The sequence below is a fragment of the Nothoprocta perdicaria genome, unplaced genomic scaffold, assembly GCF_003342845.1.
Source record: "Nothoprocta perdicaria isolate Ctin4 unplaced genomic scaffold, notPer1 scaffold_302, whole genome shotgun sequence".
NCBI lineage: Eukaryota > Metazoa > Chordata > Aves > Tinamiformes > Tinamidae > Nothoprocta > Nothoprocta perdicaria.
The window spans coordinates 601,623-622,322 of NW_020455536.1; the positions used below are offsets into that span (position 1 = coordinate 601,623).

The following is a 20,700-nucleotide window of genomic DNA, read 5'->3' on the forward strand; positions in this document are numbered from 1 at the left end:
ACCCATTGCCAGACACAACTCAAGGCAATCAGGCTCTGCTAAGCCCTGTACTCACGGAGCTGCTTGTGAAAAAGCAAAACCTGACATTCTGCTCCTCTCAGGGGTCAATTTTAACACTACTCTGTCTTTGATGACTTCAGGCTGTGTTTGATGCTGTGTTTTATCCTATGTGCTAGCTTACCATGCTCATGTCCTCATGTCTGGGTAATGATTACTGACTCCCAATGAAATACAACTTTGCAATGTGCTGCCAAATGCACAGAAGATTCTTAAAAAAAAAAAAAAAAAGCACCAGCTGCATCAAATGGCACCAGCTGTATCTAATGAACTCTGACTTTTTGTTTTTTAAGATTATTCCATATTCCATTCTTGCCTTTCAGACCCCGCAAGTTCACCCATTGCACTCTCTGCTGAAGGGCTGTTCTTGGAGGAAAGGAGAACATCATGTCCCTTTCAAAAGCCGTTATCTCCTGGGGGCTCCCAAGACACGCAGCCCAGCCGCGGTCCACATGGTGCTGAGTACACCTGCCATACACAGTCTTAAAATTCATCTTGTTGAACAGAAGGAGGAAGAAGGGCTGGCAAGATTTCCAAGGAACTGAAGTTTTTAAACATTTACAGTATGCTCCATCTCATACACAAAAATCCTGCGGTAATCTGAGCAGTATATGATGAGCCAAAGTCTGTTTTTGAGGTCTTATTCCCCTCAGTTTACTATTTTCCTCTTCCATTCTTTCATAGCCCTTTCTACCAACGTGTTGATCTCACAACTAAGGCCTCTAACTCATATGCACTGAAGAAAACAGCTGCCCACCTTGCCCTAGACCAATGTATCAGTGGTTTCTGAAGGGGAAGCAGAACTAAATGTGTGTTTGTGTCTCAAACACCTGATTTCATCAATTGACTCCTTGGAGATAAGCCAATAATACAAAGAAAAGTAAAATTATACTCAATTCACTATCCAACTCTCATCTTATGCAATGTTGAATAGGCTGCACTCCAGCACCTCTCGCTGGCATGTGAGAACATCCACCCCTGGCATGCAGCCTCCACACGTTACCTGGGCAAACTTCCCGGTACAGATCATCCCGTTCCAGCGGGGCACAGTGAGACATCCGGGGTGATGAAGCAAGTAGTTGTCAGCTCGGCCTACAAAAGTGTCCGGGTATCCTGTCACAGACCCATCCAGATCATGGAAGATAGACATTTTGTCACCATCATTATCGTTGTTTCCAAACCACTGGCCTGATTTGCCAAAAAACACTTCCAGTCCAACCTAGCAGAAAAGAAGAAGAGGAAATAAAAAATTGGTTAGCTCTAAATGAGGACTTGGATTTGCAGGGTCTTCAGAGCCAAGCCAGGGATACAGCTTTAACTAGAAAGCCCCATTGTTTCAGTAAGGCAATCTCTTGCCTCTTCTATTTAGAAACATGTCTGGTTTTCCCCCTCATTTCTTAATCCCAGGAGATATTTTCACAAAGATGAGATTTTCATTTCTTCTAAATGCATGTGTATGACCATTATTCCTTGAAATCATACAGTAATAAATTGCACTGTGTCAAGAACAAACAGGATGACTCAAAGACTAAGGAAGTAGTGGACRGTTATGAAATTCACTGAGTAGTAGTCAGCCTCTCTCACAGTGTGGTCCAAGAAAAGAGAAATACTAGATATATAGTGAATTTTCTTGCATATTTTTAAAGGCTGTCCTAAGTGGCTCTGCAAGTGCCATTATTTTTTCTAATTTTCTAATTCCTCCTAATCCTTAGGAAACTCATATATTTGACATCTCAGAACTGCCTCCTGCCTCTTGTTCACAGTCTGTGATATCCACTGGAGATTTATTTTTATTTCCTTTAGAAAAGAGAAATAACAGGAAACAACATTATCCGTATTATACATAGCTGTTTTCAAAGTCCTGATATGAAAATACAGAAAAACAGGGAAAACTGCAGATGCTCAGCAAAAAGCCATGAAATATCTGCATATCCATGGAGAAGGCTATTAGAGTGCACAATGATTAAGATCTGAGGTACTCAAGACAATACGTACTCCAGGTCAAATACTCTGAATGAATCCATGAGCAATATGTATTTAAGGACACAACACAAACAGTGGCCTGATCACGCAGAACCAAAGGAATGTAACTTGTTCCACCTACTTCCACTAATTTTAATTGGACTGTGCACATGAGAATTAGGGTCAGCAGGATTAGGCTGCAAGTTTACTAAGGGTTTTAAAGGCTTTACTTTCACAATACTAAATAGAACAACTTAGGAGAATAGGAGGTTCCTTGTTACTGTTATTTAGATGGAAAGTCCTAAAGATGGAAAAGTTTAAAATGAATGATCATTGTAGCAAGAACTACTTGAAGAATAAAAACAGCCAGAACTTTGACTGTTCTGTAAAGTTTTTATTACTTTAAAACTAAATTAGACCCTAGAACCATTTCTCTGCCACCTCCTTGTCTATGTACTAGTCTCATAAACAAACACCCAAAGGAGTCTCATTTAAAGGAGACTCAAACATATGGAAATTTAATGTGTACTTTGAGTGTCTTAAACCCTTTTCCTACTGCACTGCAGGATTTTTCTTTTTCCCAAAGGGCTATTTGGCAAAGAAGAAAGATCCCCAAGGACTTCTTTTTTCATTAATAAAAGAGGAAATATTAACAAAATACACCCTGTAGCTCCAATGTGCCTCACAAACAGCCGGTGGCAGGGCACTTCTGGGGCTGAAAGGGGGCACTTGAGGAGAGAATCAGCTCCGCTGTACTTCCAAACAAAGTAAGGGACAGCCTGTACAGCTTGCCTTCAATTAAGCCATTCAGTGTTCCCATTCAGGAGCAAACAGTTTTGGTGCTAACACCTTAATCTGATTCCTAACATTCTCCTCTAAAATGCCTGAAAAATCAGAAATGCAGTGGGAAATGTTAAAGAGCAAAGCCACTTTTTTACAAATTTGAGGATAAGATTATCCTTACGCCGAGCTATGGGGTGTGCACTGAGGTGGCAGTTACGGCAACATACTTCTTCCTAAGTGGACATCCATGGACAGAGAAAAGACCCAGCTAAGCTGGTATAGCCTTTTGTGGCTGGGAAGGAGATAAATAGATAAACAGAGTGGAGAGACGGGTTCTCTATGAGCAACACAGTAAATACGGACCGTGAACTTTGTCTGGAGCGTGGCAGTGGTGCCCAATGGATGACAGTTATGGAGGACGTAATCTTCTAGAGAGGAACATAGACGCTAAACCTCTCCAAAGGCAACCTAGGCACCTACAGAAAGACTGCAGGGGAAATTAGTAACTTCTCTTTAGATTAAAATTTCATAGTGCATTGTAAAATATCATAACAACTCACAGCTTTTTCTAAAACTCCAGTGGTGGCCCAAGCTGCCAATGCAAGTTTTACCACTGCAATCATTTTAAGGAAACCATTTTTTACCAGTATGACTCTTCCTCTACTTGATAACCTGCGAGCTCTGCATGCATTAACGTGGCTTTTACTTTGAGTGTTGCRAATCACTCAATCCTGATCCTGCAAGTCTCCTTTGGTCGGGATTCTCTAATCCAAAGATGCCACCAGGACTAAAATAGGCTTAAATCCACCCTAACCTCCTGGCTGCAAGGAAAAAAAAATGGGACTAACAAAAATAGATATATTTCAAAGCCATTACTTGCAAATAATCTTTTAGGAGCATCTGAATTTTAAAAAGCCTAGCAGTAATGAGGTTAGTGTTAAGTGAAGAATATCTTCATCAGAATATCATCAGAAAGGTGACTAGAATACTTTCTGCAAGGTATGAGGCTTAGTTCTTCTGCTCTGCCTAACTGATTATTTTTATGTGAGTCTTTAAGCAACTGGATTTACTATTTTGTTGTCTAACAAATTAGCTGATTAGCCTGAATAATTATGCAATTATTCCTTCTGCATGAGGAACAGTTTTACTATGACTATGCAGCTTGAAGTAACGGTTAATTTCTTCTTGAAAACAACTGTAAAATGATTGTCCTTTAGGGAATGAATAAAATTACTCTTTAAAAAGTAATAAAATTAAGCCTGAAGATGGAAAATTAATTAAAACAGTCTACACACTCTATTTTAACTAGTCAGAGACATACTGTCCCATGTAGCAATTAGCAACAAAACAATGAACTAACCATAGTCCTTCAAGACTGAAACCAGATTTAGCACATCTGGGTTCAATCCAGATAAATAGAATCAAAGTGAAAAATTCTGGGATGCAGGTGGTTATAAGCATAAATGGCTTTTAAGCTGGCAAAACACCAGCTTTGGAAATAGACACATTTGTTGGAAATGTATATACAAGTAATAATTATTTGGATTATGCCGTTACTTCTTATAATAGACTGAAGCTATAATATTTTAATTTGCATTACAGAAGCTTTTAGTTCATTTTTGCCTTGAATATACCAGTTTCTAAAGGTGTTGCATTATTAAATTGTCTCTTACACAAAATATGCTGGGATATTTAAAAGGTTTATTGTCATCAAATGGTACAATACCATTAAAAATGGTTTAAAAAGCTGCGTTTTCAGCTCTTTCACAGATAATGATCTCCTTTGCTAACGTGCACAGATATAATCTCTCTGAAACCATTCTGCTGGATAGAGTCTTATAGTCATTACTAGAAGAAAATTTCCACTCTCTTCAGTCCCTCCAAAGAATCAAGCCTTTTCATTTTATATTTTACTCTAAGCATCCCTTCCTCTTCCATGTTGACTATCTATCTCATTTCATGATGCTCACAAACATCTTTTAGCCTTTTCACCATGGTGGGTATAGAAGAGGTCCAGAAGACCAGCCCTTACTCTCTTTCTAATGCTCCTTCCACTACCTAAGATAACTAAGGTCTCCTTACCAAAATTCAGGGACTCTATTTCCATTAAAGGAGCAGTCAAGTGTCTGCAATCGATATCATCTTTGCATAAAGGACCTTCGTGTCAATGGTCTAAGTGTAACAGAGTAGGGACAGACAAACTGACTGCTTGCCAGATGTAGTGATATCGGTCAGTTCCAGAGAATGGAAATTTTCCTTAAAACAAAGCCAAACCTCAAACCAAAGTTACCAGAGTTCATGGACATCCTAACAAGCAGCGACCTTGTTTCAGGAAAGCTAAGCAGAGGTTGCAATCTCTGAGAGTAAASCAGGTGGAATCCATCATTTCCCAGGCCACGTGTCCAAGGACATGATCCCTGCATGAATCCTAGACAAAGACTGGAATTGCTCAGCATCCTAAAACTCCTGCCAAGGCATATATAAAGAGCCCCATTCTGCTGCCATTTCTCAAGAAAAATCCCTGTTGTGCTCAACCAAAATTCCATTGCTGACCCTCATGTTTTTGTTTCTACTTGCATGAGCTGATTTCTTTATGAGGACTGATTTGCTGCCCACTGACACCTGGCATTTCACTTGTGCCCTTCTCAACTCTGAGGCCAAGTCTTTGGCATGTATAAGTAGGCAAGGCCTCACCAGCTAAGGCAGGTGCTCTGGAAGTTCTGGTTACAAGGTAAAACCTTCCTCTCCTGCAGATTTTTTTTATTCATGTCCTCTCAGGCATAAGATACCTCTGTATCAGTATTTCCCAAATTTTTCTGGTTTATGGATAACCTTCGATAGGACAACAAAGTGTTGCCAAATGAATCAATGGTTATGCACCAAAGTAACACGTACTGCAGCCTGGAAATTCCTGCTCTAGAATMAATCTCTCACCAATTAAAAACCTTTGCAAATTTGGACATCTAACAGCATGCACTCCTGCTTTTCTTACTTACACTTTTTTCCATCAGGATCTGTGACACATTGTTCTGGGGGCTTATCTGCCAGGAGTTCTTCATGAAGAACCCAATGGCACTTGAGTATCTGTCAGCAGTTGGGGTGAACTTCTTGAAAGTGCATTTTGTCATCCTGACAGGTCCATCATAAATCTGGAATCCACGAATAGGGAATGTTCTGYGAAATTAAAAAAGAAAAACACTCATCTGTATTAAAAAGTCCGGGCAAGGTCTGGATCCTCTTCCCAAAGAACAAAAATGTATTAACAAGAGCTAAAACTTTTCCCTCCTGAACCTTGGATCTGGAGGCTCATCACACAATTAAGGAAAGTTGCAATTTTGCTGAACATATGCCACAGCACAAAATGTTTAATGAAAAAAGACTCAGCTTATCAGCTGGGGTAAAACAGTTCAAAGCTGTTCCCTGCCTCCAGGGACTCCTTGCTATGAGGAAGCCCCTATGGATACAGACTGTCAGATCTTCCTGTTGGGTTTCCTGTTCCAGGAAAGACTGGTTTCTCAGGAAAACGTAAGTGGGATTGAGAAAGTAGTACCAGTCACTCCCTAGAGGCCAAAATGACTCCTTGGAAATAACTGCCGGGTGGCACAGCACAGCTTCTCTTCTCTACAGGAGATGCCCAGGACCTAGTGCACCACATTTTGTGCAGAAAGGTGATTCCTTCAGTACCGCCACACAGATGCCCTGGCAGATTGGCAGAACTGAAGGAGACATCACTGGAGCCRCAGGTAAGAACTTGCCTCTTTCAAGTTCTGTTTTGAGAAGGTACCAAGTTTCATTTGGCTCCGATGAAGGGGTGGATGACTTGGACTTTGCAACCCACAATGGAGTGGCCAGCAGAGCCCTGGAAGGGTAGAGCTCTACCTGCCCGCTGGCAGACAGACAGTTGGGTTGCTCAGACTTAGGACCCACAAAGCAGGAAACAAAAACCTCCACAGGGCTCCACAAGGTCTCTCTGGTCTGTGAATAACAGAGGCCCAGATTTCTCCTAAGCCTCTGCTTTTTTCTCACTAGTTGGCTCTAGGTACCCAGAAACACTTTGCCAATTGACGACAGCGGGTGCAAGCGGCATTCCTGCTCACTCTGTTGTTTGTTGCTTTTGCCAGCAAAGTGACTTTGATTTCTGGTGGGATGGGTATCACCTCCACATCCCATTTAGCACCATGGTGTGTGGAGAGAACAACCATCTGACACCGGCCAGGCACCGGCAGCATCTGCACCGAACACGAACTGGCCCCATAGCTCACACGTCGTGTGCTCCTCAAGCACTGAGGAAAAGCAGGTTGCTATCTCTCACATTCTCTACGCTACTCTCCAGTGACCAATAAATTAAGCAGAAAATTAAATCAAACACATTTGGTTGGGGAAGCTCTCAAACTGTTGCCCTGAGTTCATTTGGATGCTTATTACTTCTGGCCCGTACAATAATTTAATCACCTGGTATAAATTACTCTTTTCTATTCACAATCATTCCTGAGGATTTTTTTTTTTCAAGCAAAAGCTAATGCCAGGAAGAAATAGCACATAAAAAACTTACTGATTTCTRGGCAGGGTTCTGTACTCGCCGTTTGCCCCTCTTCCCCAATAGCTGTTTTGGCCTCCTCGGGAGCCAAGGTTGCTGCTTTCTCCAACAAAAATGGAGCGTGAAACCTCCAAGCTGGAGCCGTCATCTGTTGGGAAAGTTCCATCACTACGATCAGACAGAGAAATGCACAATAACTATGCAGCGCACTGCCAATTAATGCTTTTAATTACACTTCTGAAGTCAGGATATTTTTTTTATTGGAAAAAGCCCCACATTTACCACTGTAATGGTGTGGTTTAAAACCTCTTACAAAGCAGCAACCAAGCATAAGTAGCAGAGCTAGTAACTTGGCCATTAGGTGCCTTTGGCCATGCAGCTGTTCTTTGGGAGTCCACTCAAGGAGGTGGCCTTTGCTTGGCCAAGTGCTGTGAGGAAAATGTCCCCAAATGCATGGCCAGATGCTTAGTCTACAGGTTCAGAACCCAGGGGCCAAAAGGTGATAACCACCTCTAAGGACACGTTCCCAGGCAAAGAGAATGCAAGGCCAACCTGCCCCTCGTAGTGACTGCTTCACCAAGCAGACTGGATGTGGCTTTGGAGGAAGATGAGATTTGCGTGCATCTTGCCATAACTATCATGGGAAAGTTATGAGAATTGGGTAGGGGGCGGGAAAGGAGGGTAAAACACACATTTTAAGAAATTACCTTGCTAGAGTGAGTCCAATTCCATTGTCGGAAAACCTAGGATGGACAAAACACGACAGCGTGAGTCGCTGGGCATGTTGGAGGTGCAGTCAATCTACAGACTTCCTGATGTCCAACACGAGGAGTGTGAAATACCCCAGGGTTTACAGTAACCTACCCTGAGTTGCGGAAAATGATGTCGCCGCCCCGGGCCCAGGCCCCGTGGTCATTATTCTTAAAAGCAATAAGTCCATCAATTATGGCAGGAACTCGTGGCTTTTCAGGATCGGCATCTTGATGTGGGCGAAACCTGAAGCAAGGAGACTGGTTAGCACAGCATTGAGAAAATGGGAAACAACCTTAGACACAGGAGCTCCGGCCAGGCAGAGCTCATTACGTTTGTGATGAGGATGGGCCTGTAGAGGTAGTATTATGTTGGATGTCATTACTGAGCTTTCTTATAAAGTGGAAAATAATAAACCTTAATCAGGGTGAAAGCCTTGCCCTGGTCAGACCAACAGGTGATGTCTGACTGGGCTTCAGTGGACCCACAATTATCCCTTGATCTGCTTCAGTGCGAATTAGAGGCAGAGAATGCTTTTTACCCAGTCACTTGGGTCCTTTTGTAATTGCCCTTCCAAGATGCACTGAGAAACCCTGGATTTGGGCTAGAAAAATCAATTAGATGCTTTCAATATAGACAACTATAAGATAACTGAGTAATTGGAGATAGTTACATTGCATGTATGTGTACTTCCATAGGCTCCTTGCTCTGCCGACAGTGAAACCACCACATGAGAAAAGGATTCTGCCTAGAAATTTGATGCCTCTCAATTACTTTTAGAATATTTCTTGCCCCATTGGCTGTTAATGGGAGACTTGTGCTGTTTTGGGGATAAAAACACTTTGTTTATTCTCAGTGCACCTTCACATGCTACTTCTTCCAGCTGAAATACTAAGACACATCCTAGAGCCCAAGCCCTGGGAAAGAAGCAGGGAGGCAAAGTCAACCTTTTAACCATAAGGGAGAATCATATGTGGCATGAATGATGTATGAGAGAGAAGGGAAAAAGCAGAGACCTGGCTGAGAGCAGCAGCTGATTTGTGCCACGTCCCTCTCACATAGACCCCCAGGACCATCGTGAGCAGGAAAATGGCATTAATTTACCTGCTCCCCCTCTGAGAAAGGAAGCTCAGAAAATTTCAGTAGACACGTTTATACACTGACAAAAAGCATGGAGACTGCATTAACTGTGCCTTACTTTCCTCATTAATCAGAGGCTTGTCTCAGCAATCTCTTATGTCATCTTTTGGATTTCAAATCCTCTAAATAATTAATAAACAGTGCCAAAGTTTCCAGAGCTGCTGGAGCAATAATGGAATCTATAGCCTTTCTCAAGCGCTTCCCTGCTTAGTGCTCGCAGCCCCAAGTGCATGCAGATCAGTTTTGATCGGCAATAACACAGACGATGAATAGCTATGAAGTAGGTGCCTCTGGACATCACAGATAGCTTGTGTGTATTCTCAGATGCTCAGCCATAACGAGGCATAATGACGTGCTAAACACAACACAGGGGCCAAGGAGCAATCCAAGGAAGCAAACCGCTTAGCCGTGCTTTTGCTTACCTGGCATTATCCACAGTGAGATACTCTCTGGGATCTTCAGCGCTGGCTCTCGTTGTCTTTACTCCTTTACCAATAAACAAACCGGCCTGGAAATAAAGCAGTTCCGATGATTTTAGCAGACTGCACCTCAGAGCCCCAAGGTCATGGCTTTTAGCAATGAATGGKGGCAGCCAGCGCGCTCAGGTGCTGTGAGTGCCCCCAAGGCCAGGCAGGCGCTGCCTTTTCCGTGCCCCTTGGTACCGTGACATGAGCCCGGGATGCRGTGAGCCCAATGTGGCCAGGGTGCTGCCCAACACGTGTTAAACATCAGTATCTGGGGCTGCCTTGTGACCCAGCACAAAGCACTGACTCCCACTCACGCTCACAGAGAGCAGCAGGCGCCGCTGCCAAGCTCTTGATAACTCTTTGGAAAAAGAGCATTGCTACGAAGCGAGGCTTTAGCTAAAGAGCACTGAGCCCCGCAACATTCACAGCGAACAGGAGCTGCTGCAGCCAAGTTAAACATTTCCGGAGAGCAACAGCTGTCATGGAGCAGATACAATATAGGCAAGGCACAAAAAGCAGCCCTGCTTTCAGTTTAGAATTCTAGGAAATAAGTTTGAAATGCTTTTTATAGCTTACAGTGTAAGTTTTCATGTCAACAGTATATTTGGCAAGRAGAGTTTTTCTTGCAGCTAACGCTGGAGTTTTTTGTCTCATTTTGCAAAGGCCATGAGCAGATGCTGGCTCGAGCTCCACAACCCTTACAGGGCTGCAGCCCACAGCGTGCTCAGTCCTGCCCGCACTTCCTTAGAGCAGGCACTTAGGGACATGGTTTAACAGGCGTGGTAGTGATGGGTTTATGGTTGGGCTTGATGATCTTGAAGGTCTTTTCCAACCGTTAATGATTCGATGATTCTATCCCGCCTTTACAGCCTGGCCAGGCACCCAGCTCAGACAGCCACCCAAAGCCCCCAAAATCACGAGCCTCATTCTGCTCAGCTCCCTCTGAAAGCAGTGGAAAGAGCATCCCCAAGAGCTAGATGACTCTTGGTGACAGTGACAAAATATCATACTTTATTAATGCATCCAGTAAACCAGTTGAAGCTGAACAGGGTGAACCCAGCCCTTCATCTATATCGCTGCACATCCCCCTGTGTCACCCTTGTAGCAAGCAGTCCTTGCTGTCTTGCTGCACCGTGCTCCAGGGAGCAGATTACTGCCTATGCTTTGGACAACCAGAGCATCAACAGGCACCTCCTCCATGAGGGAGCAGCACAAAACACCTGCTCAGCTTGGAAGACCATTACAAAAACTCAAGGTACCCACAAAGATCTTCTGATATGGGAGCATCACACACACCCAGCCCTAAGCCTTGCTATCACATTGCTAGTAACATAAAATCATCCACCTGCCTTGAAATTGGAGTGGACTCTGTTGTTGTAAAATACACCCAAGGGGGTATGTTCAGCCTGTCCCTCTGGATATTGTCCCTCGGACTGCCCGGTTGGAACCCGGTGGAAGATGTACCATATCCCGACATCCTGAAGAACAGCAGAAGGTCAAAGAAGAGGGAGAGCACAATTAAAGATATAGATTAGCCCACTGTGTGCTTGCCCAGTTTCTAAACTGAGTCTGCAAAACATGTATGAGTCCTTGGGACATTCTCGAGCCCCTGCTCTTCTACCTCCCAGCTTATCCTGTGGCATGCAGAGTGTCCCTGGGACACACACATGGATTTTAAAAATACATATAGCATGGGTGACATCCTGTTGGTTTATTAGAAAACAGCCTCTTCTGCAAARGCATATTAAGCATGATTTGAGTAGACGATAGCATCGCCACCATATGAATATATGTTATTACTGGAGATATTAACCCTTAACTACAAATAAAAAGCAGCATTTGCTAAGAGGTACCACACACCAGTTCCAAGCACAGTTGTGATGGAAAACTGTATTGGTGATGCCAGTGGGAGAGCTGAAGGCAAGCAGTGGTTCTCAAGAGAGAGAAAAGCACATGAGGGAGCAAGGCTGCTCTTTGGGTACAAACAGGACTTTCCAGATGATATTCTGTGATGTTGTATATTTGGTCTATAATTTCCTAATTGCTTTTGGACTCTTGCGGAAATATATATCCAGGTTTTACAACAATGCACTAAAAATTCATTGCCCTCACACTAACGACATCAGTAAGAGCAGAATATATGGGAACTGGAGGCAATATATAGCTCTTGCTGCTAAATGATTTTACCTGAGCACCAGCTGCTGCATTCTCTATTAAGTTGTTGTTTGGATTTGCAATCCAGAATGTGCTGACAGCCCTGAAAAATCAAAATCAAAATGAACCTAAGCAGTTACCAAACAGGAAGGGATACATTTTCATAGCGCTGCACTGGACTTCAGCCACGACGCTCCCATTGACTTAAAAACTCCACACAACCTTTTAATGATATTGTTTAAGGAAAAAAAAAAATAAAGGCAGCTAGTGATGGCAGATATGTTCATTTATGGAGCCACATGCTGCAAGTATTGTAAACTATAGGAGACTATTACCACAAAATCCATGCTCCGTTAAATACAGTTTAAGGAAACCTGATGTCATTTTTTTTTTCTGAAAGCTAAAACATTTGGAAAAGGTCTGAAAAGTAAACTTTGCTTTTGGTCTTTAGAACTTTGGGGGAAGGGGAGGCAGTCTGGGATCTCTGTGGATTTATGATGCTTTTACATAGAACAAACAAACATCCTTGCAAGCTGCAAACGTCTTGTTAAGTGGGAGATTAAGAAGATATTATTTTGACGTTTGTTCAAATAAAGACTTTTTGCTTCAAACAGAAGATCAGTAGTGGCACAAACAGAAGCCACATGTAGTTATGAAAATACTATGGTTTGTATTCTTACTTCATTTGATAACATCTTTGGCATGAGCTCATGAAAAAACACCAAAAATATTTTTCTAATGATCACACTATTTAATTTAATCATTTTAAGCCAAAAATGCCATTTCTTTTTAATACAACTTAACTATTACATATTCAAGAATTCACACTCCTTTGGATGAACTCAGTCATTGAATAAATACACACTAAATCTATATGAGCCACATAGTCAACCACAGCATTTCGACAACTACAATTCTAACTCATTCAGTAGGGTTATTTGAATAAATAAATGGTGTTTGACCACTGATTTATTTTCCAGAAAACATGACAATACAGATTTCCTTGGCTAAACTATGTTCTTTCTTGCAAGCACCATCCAGGGCAGCACTCGGGTGACCTGACTGCCCATGCTGCAGTAGGCTAGTCTCCAAAATGGAAGTGAACTCTAGCCAGTTACAATGGATACTGCTTATTGGGCTATAAATGAGGGTCATTGTAATTTATGCTAATCTCTACATTCTCTCTAAATATTCTAATTTGCTCTATACATTAACGTACTCATGTATTTCTGACTAATTTGCTCTAGATGTTACAGCCYGAATTTATCCCTGGTGAAAACCAGCAAAAAACTCCGTTGGAAGCAAGCAGTATTTATGCCAGCTTACAGCAGGGCTAAGCGACCTATATTTATCAGACCTCACGGAGCCTTCAACATCCTACTTAAAATGAATTGAAAATAGTTCAAAAATGAATGAAATGCTCTAATATGATGATTGATTTCCAGAAACACAGCAGGAATAAACAGCAGCAAATATGCATTGGTAGGGTTCAGACCAATGTTAACAGGTGACTCCACCTGTTAGTGTAACACCGTCAAGCAGCTAAATTATTTTAAAGTAAGATATGTAAAGCCACAGTTTTCCATTTAACATCCAATGGCATTATATGAAATAGAGATCATGCACACTCCCCTTTGAAAAGCTCAGTTTCAGCACACTGTTCTTTAAGCTAGAGCAAATCTGGTGCTGGGGGACTTACATGCAGTCCGTGCTTGGCGTGGGAATGTAATTCCCATAGACGTGGCTGCGGATTGCCAGGCACATGGCCTCATTGCGATCCGAGGGCAAGATGGTCCCCGACCTCGTGAGGAGGCCCAGGTTGTGGTAGAACGTGTTGCGCTGCTCCGTGCCATCCTCAAGGAAGAAACAGTGTCCCAGCGTGTCATAGCCAATACTGTCTTTCACCTGGAATAATAGAGAGGCCATGGATTGCAATGCTACTAGTAGCAGCAACCATTACTGACATGCTTTGCTCAGCAATAATCTCCAAAAAGCTCATGAGGAGGGTTTGGGATGATGAGCAGCACCTTCATTTGCAGCACTGGAGCTTACTCGAACTATATGAAGGTTGTATGAGAGGGGTCTGACTTTGCTATACAGCAGAACTCCTATTAACATCACTTGGGGAAGACCACATGCCTAGTTAAAGGAAAATAGTAACACACTGCATTTGAAACTGCCCTCAGTTCTAGCAGAGAATTTTCAGTTTGGTGCCATGGACTAAATATCTATTTAAATGTGTGCTACATGATCAGCTAACAGAGCAGCCTGATTAATCCAGATATGCTCAAGACTGCAACTCTTCCCAAATAAAATATATATATATATATATTTTAAAAGTGCCAGGCAAAATAATTGATATTAGCAAAGTTTCTGTTTCTCCTCCATTCTCAGAAGCTGCAGGGCCACTTCACCCCTGCAGTGACCAGATCGAGCGGAGAGTGCCTTGCACTGCTCCAGCCTATTTAAGATTAACTGACACGAGCAGAGATACTGCATTAAGCCATAATTTGACCAAGAGGATTTAGCCCAAGCCTCCTTTAATGTGCAGTTTTATGAAGACWAATTTAGAAATGCTTCCTTAAATGTGAATAGCAAATCAGGTTAGTTAAAATACCAACTATGTATTACTAAGTCTTTCTGAAACGTAGCTATGTACTTAAAGTGATTCATGTCAGAATACTTATTCATTCTTTGGGCATACAAAATCCCTGCTGGTGTCAATTAGAGTGAGGGCTGTGCAAGGCTGCAGGATTACCTAATCTTGCCCGACTTGGTTACTTCCATACACAGAGGGGAACTGAACTAAATCCATTTTGGTGTCATATCCCACAAGTGTCCTGTCCTGAACCGCCACTGTACAGAGCAGCTGGAGTTACAAACAGTGCAAATCCCATAGGATTAAGTCTACTGGATTTTTTCCTGGCAGTCGCCCCTCACTCATGTCATCAGGTGCTTTTGTTTCTATTCAATGAGGTGTTCAAGAAATAGTTAAAAATAATGCAAAACGCAGCCAAGCAACCAAGCCACAATTAGCACATTTTTGGAAATCAACTGAGACCCAAGACACAAGTGCAAGAGCTCCACGCGAGCTAGGGAATCCACCAGGGAACACAGCGAATCCACGTGCAGCAACACTGCGGGAAAGCTTCCCTATCAGTTGGGTCTTGGAAATACAGGTAGTTACTTACAGATAGGACTGAATTTACTTGAAGATGCATGTTTCCTTRCCAAGCTGCAAAGAGCAGCAAGCCCCACTACTAATATCCTTCCAATAGCCTATCCTAATATTGTGTTAAGGATGCCATRGAAGACCTTTTTTTGGAAGGCAAGTATAACAGCAAACCTTCCTCTGCCTTAAAGGAAACAGCATTTCCATTGTAGAGCTTTATGGTCATGAGTTTAGCTGAAGTCTAGGTAACCTGTGCTTCCATGGGCTGCATTATATATCTGAAACCTCCATCCAAAACCAGGTTTCAGCTTTAGTCAACGTGATTTATCGCAGTCCTGCAAATGCATGGACACCTCTGAGAACTTCCAGGCGTGAAACTAAACGGACCATCCTCCTAGACAGAAATACTGTAATTTAAAGATCATTTATATGCACACAAAAAGGCAAGGGTCCAAGTTGTCAGGCCAGAACAGCAATGATTGCTAATGATCACTCATCACTTCTGGCAGATCTCCAATAGAAAATAAAGGAAACAGAGGAGCGAGAGGCCACCTGTGGCCGGGTGGCATTAGTGGCACGTCACTGTACGTGCCAGCGGGAGCGCTGCCCGCCGCGGGTCCCGCACAGGGCCCGAGCCGCCCAGCAACACAATATACGTGACCTTTAGGCAGTGCAACGTTATACATTGAGGACCGGAGGCTTCGCAGYAGGTGACGTGTGCCAGGCGAGGGGCAGGCAGGTCGCAACCCGCGCCGGTAACGGGAGCCGCCGGCGGGGCCGCGTCCGCCGCCCCGCTCTGAAATTACATCGGGAAGGACGCGGGCTGCTCGAACCTGCCCCATGAGSTTCATAAGCTCAGGCTAAAGGCTGGACTCATCTGTGTTACTGAACAGCCTCGCGTGTTGCTCTCCAGAGCTGCAAATTATTGTAATTTAGTTTAAAGCAAGGCTTTTAATGCATTTTAATTGTTCTGTGTTGCAATTACTATATTGAAACCACAGGATTCTCCCACAGAATCACATATTTATCCCTTGTTACGGAATCTTTTCACTGATTCACAGACTCTAGGCCTTCAGCAGCCACATGCTGGGGGACTGACCTCGCACTTGGCTTCATGCTGACTTCGCTTGTATGGGATCACACACACCCAGATAAACCCTTACCAGCCTTATTTCTGATAAAGGCCTGGAGCACAAGCATCTTCGCAACAAGAGCATCCAGGTAAGGCCTGAGTTTTCACCCCAGGCAGGTTCCTGTAACTCATGAGGTTTAGTATCAAGGGGAAGAGAAAGGGACTTCACTATTTCTGTACATTTTGGGCACATCTCCTGCTATCTGAGAGCTATGCAAACTAAAGCAGGTTTTATATGCAGAGAAAATCATCACATATGAGAGAGGCAATATATAATTTTGGTGATTTGGGCAATATAAGCAGTGTAGGGTGCATGGAAAAGACATACATTTCCAGCATCACTTTTTCATGAACACCCTTTAAAGTGGACCATTTTACACAATGTCCACCAATGCTCACACCTCACAGCAGCTTATGTCCGGAGTCAGGAAAAAGTTATCAGGAAAAAAAACAGGGAGTCTCTGATATTTCAGGGAGTGTCTCTGTCTAAACACGTTACACGAGTGAGGAAATGCCTCTGGGCCACGAAACACGATGCAGGGTCCTGCAGAGCCCATGGTGTCAGACGCGCCTCGACTCATCTTTTACAGTGGAAGCACATTCTTTTTCTTTTGAAAAAATGTTCCTCTCTGCAATGCCCTTGCTAGCATCTAGGTCAAAGCCAAGTTTCTGCGGGCTTTTCTGGCACTGAAGTGGCCAACTGGTCTGTGTCTCTCATATTTCATTCCCTTTGTCATGTGAACGCTTTGGATTCCTGACACACAGCCCCTGACTTGGACAGCTCCTGTCTCTCGTATCTCCTTTGCAAATTAAAGGTCTGTAGCTTTGAACCTAAAATAAATGATAATTTCTATTATCACAAATACTTAAGGATAGCAATAGCAAAAAAAATCTACTATGTCTGATCAAATAAGCAGTAATATTAATTAATAAAACACTATTAAGAACCTGAAATTCACCTCCAAAGAACTGCACAGCAACAATCCTAAACCCATTGAATGCAGTTGTTGAGTGAGGACATTTCTCAGGGCAAAGAAAGATGCTGTACTCTGCTTTCCCCTTGTATCACAAAGCAGCAAGACTTCTCACATATTTCTACTGCCTAACAGTGCGGAAGCAAAGAAATTAGCTTGGTGCTAATAAAATGTGTCTCCTACCAGAAGGCCGTGAGTCCCGTGAATGGCAACACACCTCGAGAAGCAGTGGTGGATGGCCAGGTTATCGAGGTAGGTTGGGCGCTCGTATCCTCCTCGCTCGTCCACATCCCCAGCCAAGTGGAAGTGCACCGGGTAGCTGCCCAGCACCTGCTGCCCCATGTTCTTTAATTCCACTCCTGACATGTGAACAGAGCTAAAATTCCTCAGGATCTGTTGATACAAGCGTAGGTGCAAATAAGACATTAGCAATACAAGAACATGAGGCAAGAAAAAAAGGATCTTTTTTTTTCCTCTCTTTTTCAGCAGCAGTAACGTGTTGGCAGCACAAAGCCGGGCCTGAGCGCGGAAGGAGGCGTTGGAGCTGCACCTGGGGAGCAGCATGCCAGGAGCGAGCCTGGCCACCGGGAGTTGCTAYGTGGCACCTATGGCATCTCCTGACAGGAGACAGCTGTGCACAGAACCCCCCGCTGCCTACGGAATAGCAAAGTATTTACCAATAGGTTCTCTTTCCCAGTGAAATTCTCTCTGCAGGGCAAATTCAGGGCAGAATCAAATGCCACCAAGCAGGGTCACCTGCTGGACGGTGACGGAGGAGCCCACCCGCCAACGCTCAGAGCAAGCGCRGAAAGGGCAACATCTGCAGCCACCTGCACCTGGGCTGGGCTTACCTGCGGCCTCTCGGCAGCAGGTCCTGGCACACTTTGCCCGTCTGCCAGGAGCACCCGGGCCGTGCAAGAGAAGGGGCGTTTGCTCGGAAGGAACCACGTCTCCCGTGACGTCTTGCAAAGCGGGGAGCTTCCTGCCAACCCTGCTCACAGCGATGGCTTAACCAGCACCGTCTGGCGCAGCACAGAGTGGGTTTTGGCACACACAGTGAAGAAAATGCTGCAGTCTCATCTGGAGCCTGGTTTGGCAGACTAGCCCAGCCACCTTTCCCCTCCTCTGTAGACAAGCAAGGCTTTTTCCTTAGCACTGTGGTGATTTCATGCATTATATTGCTATGGACAAACCAGGAAAGAAGCTATCTGGAAGCATGCTCACATATAGSCATGTGCATTAAAAAAATCACTCACTTTAATATGTCCTCCAAACGTGTCAAAGGGAAAAAACTGGCACTGATTTTGTCCATAACAGGAGTCCTCCATCTCCCCTTGGATAAGTATATTCCTTGTGAGAAGACCAACCTCGGCCCTCATGTCTACGCCATCTATAACTTCTCCAATGTGAAGGTAGAGTGGGCTGCCTGCAAAAAGCAGAGSTCTCTTTACTCCGAGTAAGGACGGTGTCTTTGCTGTCACACCGCTCCAAACAAGTCTTTGATTTACTCTATCACCAAGTTTGGGGAATTAGCCAGTTACTAATATCTGAATGAACCCAGAAGCCTCTTCTGCTTCTACAAGGAATCAGACAGTGAAGTCCCACTATCAAGGGCCTTCAGCTCTCACACATCTCATGCCTGTACATTCATAACACAAAATACAGCTAAAAAGACAAGCTGAAAAGTGACAATGTAAACATTTACCACAAAGGAGTAGCTTAATACAGTATTTCATACCATCAATTTTCACTTGATTACTTTGGCATTCGGTGCAAGGAAGGAGGTTAAACTCTTCTGTTTGATGCATTGAATAATCTGTGCTGGCAATGACTATTCGGTCCCCAGGTAACCAACTTGTAACCTCATCGGCCAAATGAAGAACTATTCCTTTGGACACCTCCACTTTAAATCCATTATGAGGCACCCCTGAAAAACGAAGCCATCGATTATTTTACAGTGGTGCACGAYACCACCACCATGCAATGAGCCACAGAGCATAAGCATTTAATTTTATCTAGAAAACTGCATGCCTGTGAGAGCAGAGTTGTGGCCACTAAATGCTTCAATGTCATCTCTTCCTAGGTAGCTAACGTGTTATTTTATGAGAACATTGTGGCTTAATTTGGCTACCAGGCACATGAGCAAAATTCTACAGCACTATCATCACCCATCATTTAGATATGCAGCAGCTGGAGAAAGACCAGAGCAAAGCAACCAAAGAGGAACAACTGTAGGGAGACCCTACAGTGAAAGGGAGACCTTTCACCCATCCGCTGAAAGCCGTGACAGTGAAATGGATTCCGTCGTAGGTCTGGAAATCTCTTTGGGCTATGGCTAGCCCTGTAGTCCCGTTGCCATGATAGTCTCGCTTATCTTCCACTGTTGCAAGCGGGTCCCCGCCAAGGACCCCCACCAGAGCCCAGGGCTGCCTGCGCGGGAGGGAGCACACGGGTTAGAGGCTGCCTGGAGGAGCATGGACCACAGCGTTGGGCAGGACGGGATGGCGCAGAGCAGCTCACCCTCCCTGGGAACGAAGGGCGGCGGCGGCCCGCGGGACTCGAACCCGCGGGACTCGAACCCGCGACCCCACCGCGCGGCCGGGGCTCCCGCGCGCGGAGCTGTCCATGGTGGCGCCGCGGGCCCCCCGCCCTCCCCGCCTCCCTCCCGCCTCCGCGCCCCGCGGTGCCGCGAGTTCGAGCCCCGCGCCCGCCTCACCTGTGGCGCAGCCGCGCGATGTGGCGGCTGCCCAGGCGCTCACGCAGGAGCCGCCGCGTGTCCGGCGTGAGGCTGCGGGCGGCCGAGTCCCCGACGGCGGCCGCCACCACGGCGCCGGGCGCCTGCAGCGCCAGGAAGCGGCGCAGCCGCCGGCCCTCGGCGGGCAGCAGGTGCGTGTCGAAGCGCGCGGCCGCCACCAGCCGCGCCGTGCCCGCGTCCAGGACGCGCACGTTGAGGCCGCGGCTGCCCCAGCGCCTCTCGGACGAGTAGGGCCCGTGGCGGAGCCCGCCGGGGTGCAGGGTCCTGGCGAGCAGGGTCCACGCGCGGGGCCGCCGGCCGTGCAGCTCGAGCACCCCGCCGCGCCCCACGCCCACGAACTTGTGGCCGAAGCCTTCGACGGGCGCGCCCTCGGGCCGCCCGAACAGCGAGATGGTGGCGCGCGAGCCGTAGGGGCAGCGCTCCGAGCCGATGTGCAGCTCCCCGCCGTCCTCGATGAGGATGTAGCGAGCGCGCAGGGTGATGGGCGGCCCGTGGGGGCGGTCGGCGAACACGAGCCTCCCTGAAGAGGGGGGACAGAGGAGTGGGGTTAGGAGGCGGCGGGGACACCCCGAGGGGTCGGGGATTGCCGCGTGCACGGGCAAAGCCGCCCGCCTTCCCCCGCACTGAAGCGGGACGTGGCACCTGCCTTGCCCGGCTGGACGGGGCGGCCGAACCCGCTTACCTCCGTCGCGGATGACGAGGGAGTGGAAGGCGGCGGAGCTCTCGAGGCGCAGGGCCGCCCCCCGGCCCACGACGGCGGCGCGGCGGGTGTCGCAGCCGGGGCGCCACGGGGCGAGGTGCGGGGCGCGCTCCGGGC

General features: G+C 45.5%; 2 protein-coding genes across 3 annotated transcripts in view; both read right to left on the reverse strand.

The window, feature by feature from the left end:
- CEMIP (cell migration inducing hyaluronidase 1) overlaps window positions 1-20,700 on the reverse strand; it is a 107,570-nt gene that overhangs the window by 86,370 nt on the left and 500 nt on the right. The window lies entirely within an intron of this gene.
- LOC112949997 (cell surface hyaluronidase-like) overlaps window positions 1-20,700 on the reverse strand; it is a 49,959-nt gene that overhangs the window by 25,147 nt on the left and 4,112 nt on the right. Inside the window, exons 3-17 of the mRNA XM_026042468.1 lie at window positions 20,566-20,692; window positions 19,845-20,403; window positions 19,389-19,558; window positions 18,867-19,055; window positions 18,385-18,554; window positions 17,312-17,521; window positions 13,550-13,755; window positions 11,884-11,953; window positions 11,046-11,174; window positions 9,652-9,737; window positions 8,204-8,335; window positions 8,047-8,082; window positions 7,355-7,507; window positions 5,799-5,976; window positions 1,061-1,276 (exon numbers count right to left, since the gene is read on the reverse strand). Of these exons, the coding sequence (XP_025898253.1) occupies window positions 1,061-1,276; window positions 5,799-5,976; window positions 7,355-7,507; window positions 8,047-8,082; window positions 8,204-8,335; window positions 9,652-9,737; window positions 11,046-11,174; window positions 11,884-11,953; window positions 13,550-13,755; window positions 17,312-17,521; window positions 18,385-18,554; window positions 18,867-19,055; window positions 19,389-19,558; window positions 19,845-20,403; window positions 20,566-20,692 (2,631 nt within the window). The remainder of the gene's footprint in view (window positions 1-1,060; window positions 1,277-5,798; window positions 5,977-7,354; window positions 7,508-8,046; window positions 8,083-8,203; window positions 8,336-9,651; window positions 9,738-11,045; window positions 11,175-11,883; window positions 11,954-13,549; window positions 13,756-17,311; window positions 17,522-18,384; window positions 18,555-18,866; window positions 19,056-19,388; window positions 19,559-19,844; window positions 20,404-20,565; window positions 20,693-20,700) is intronic.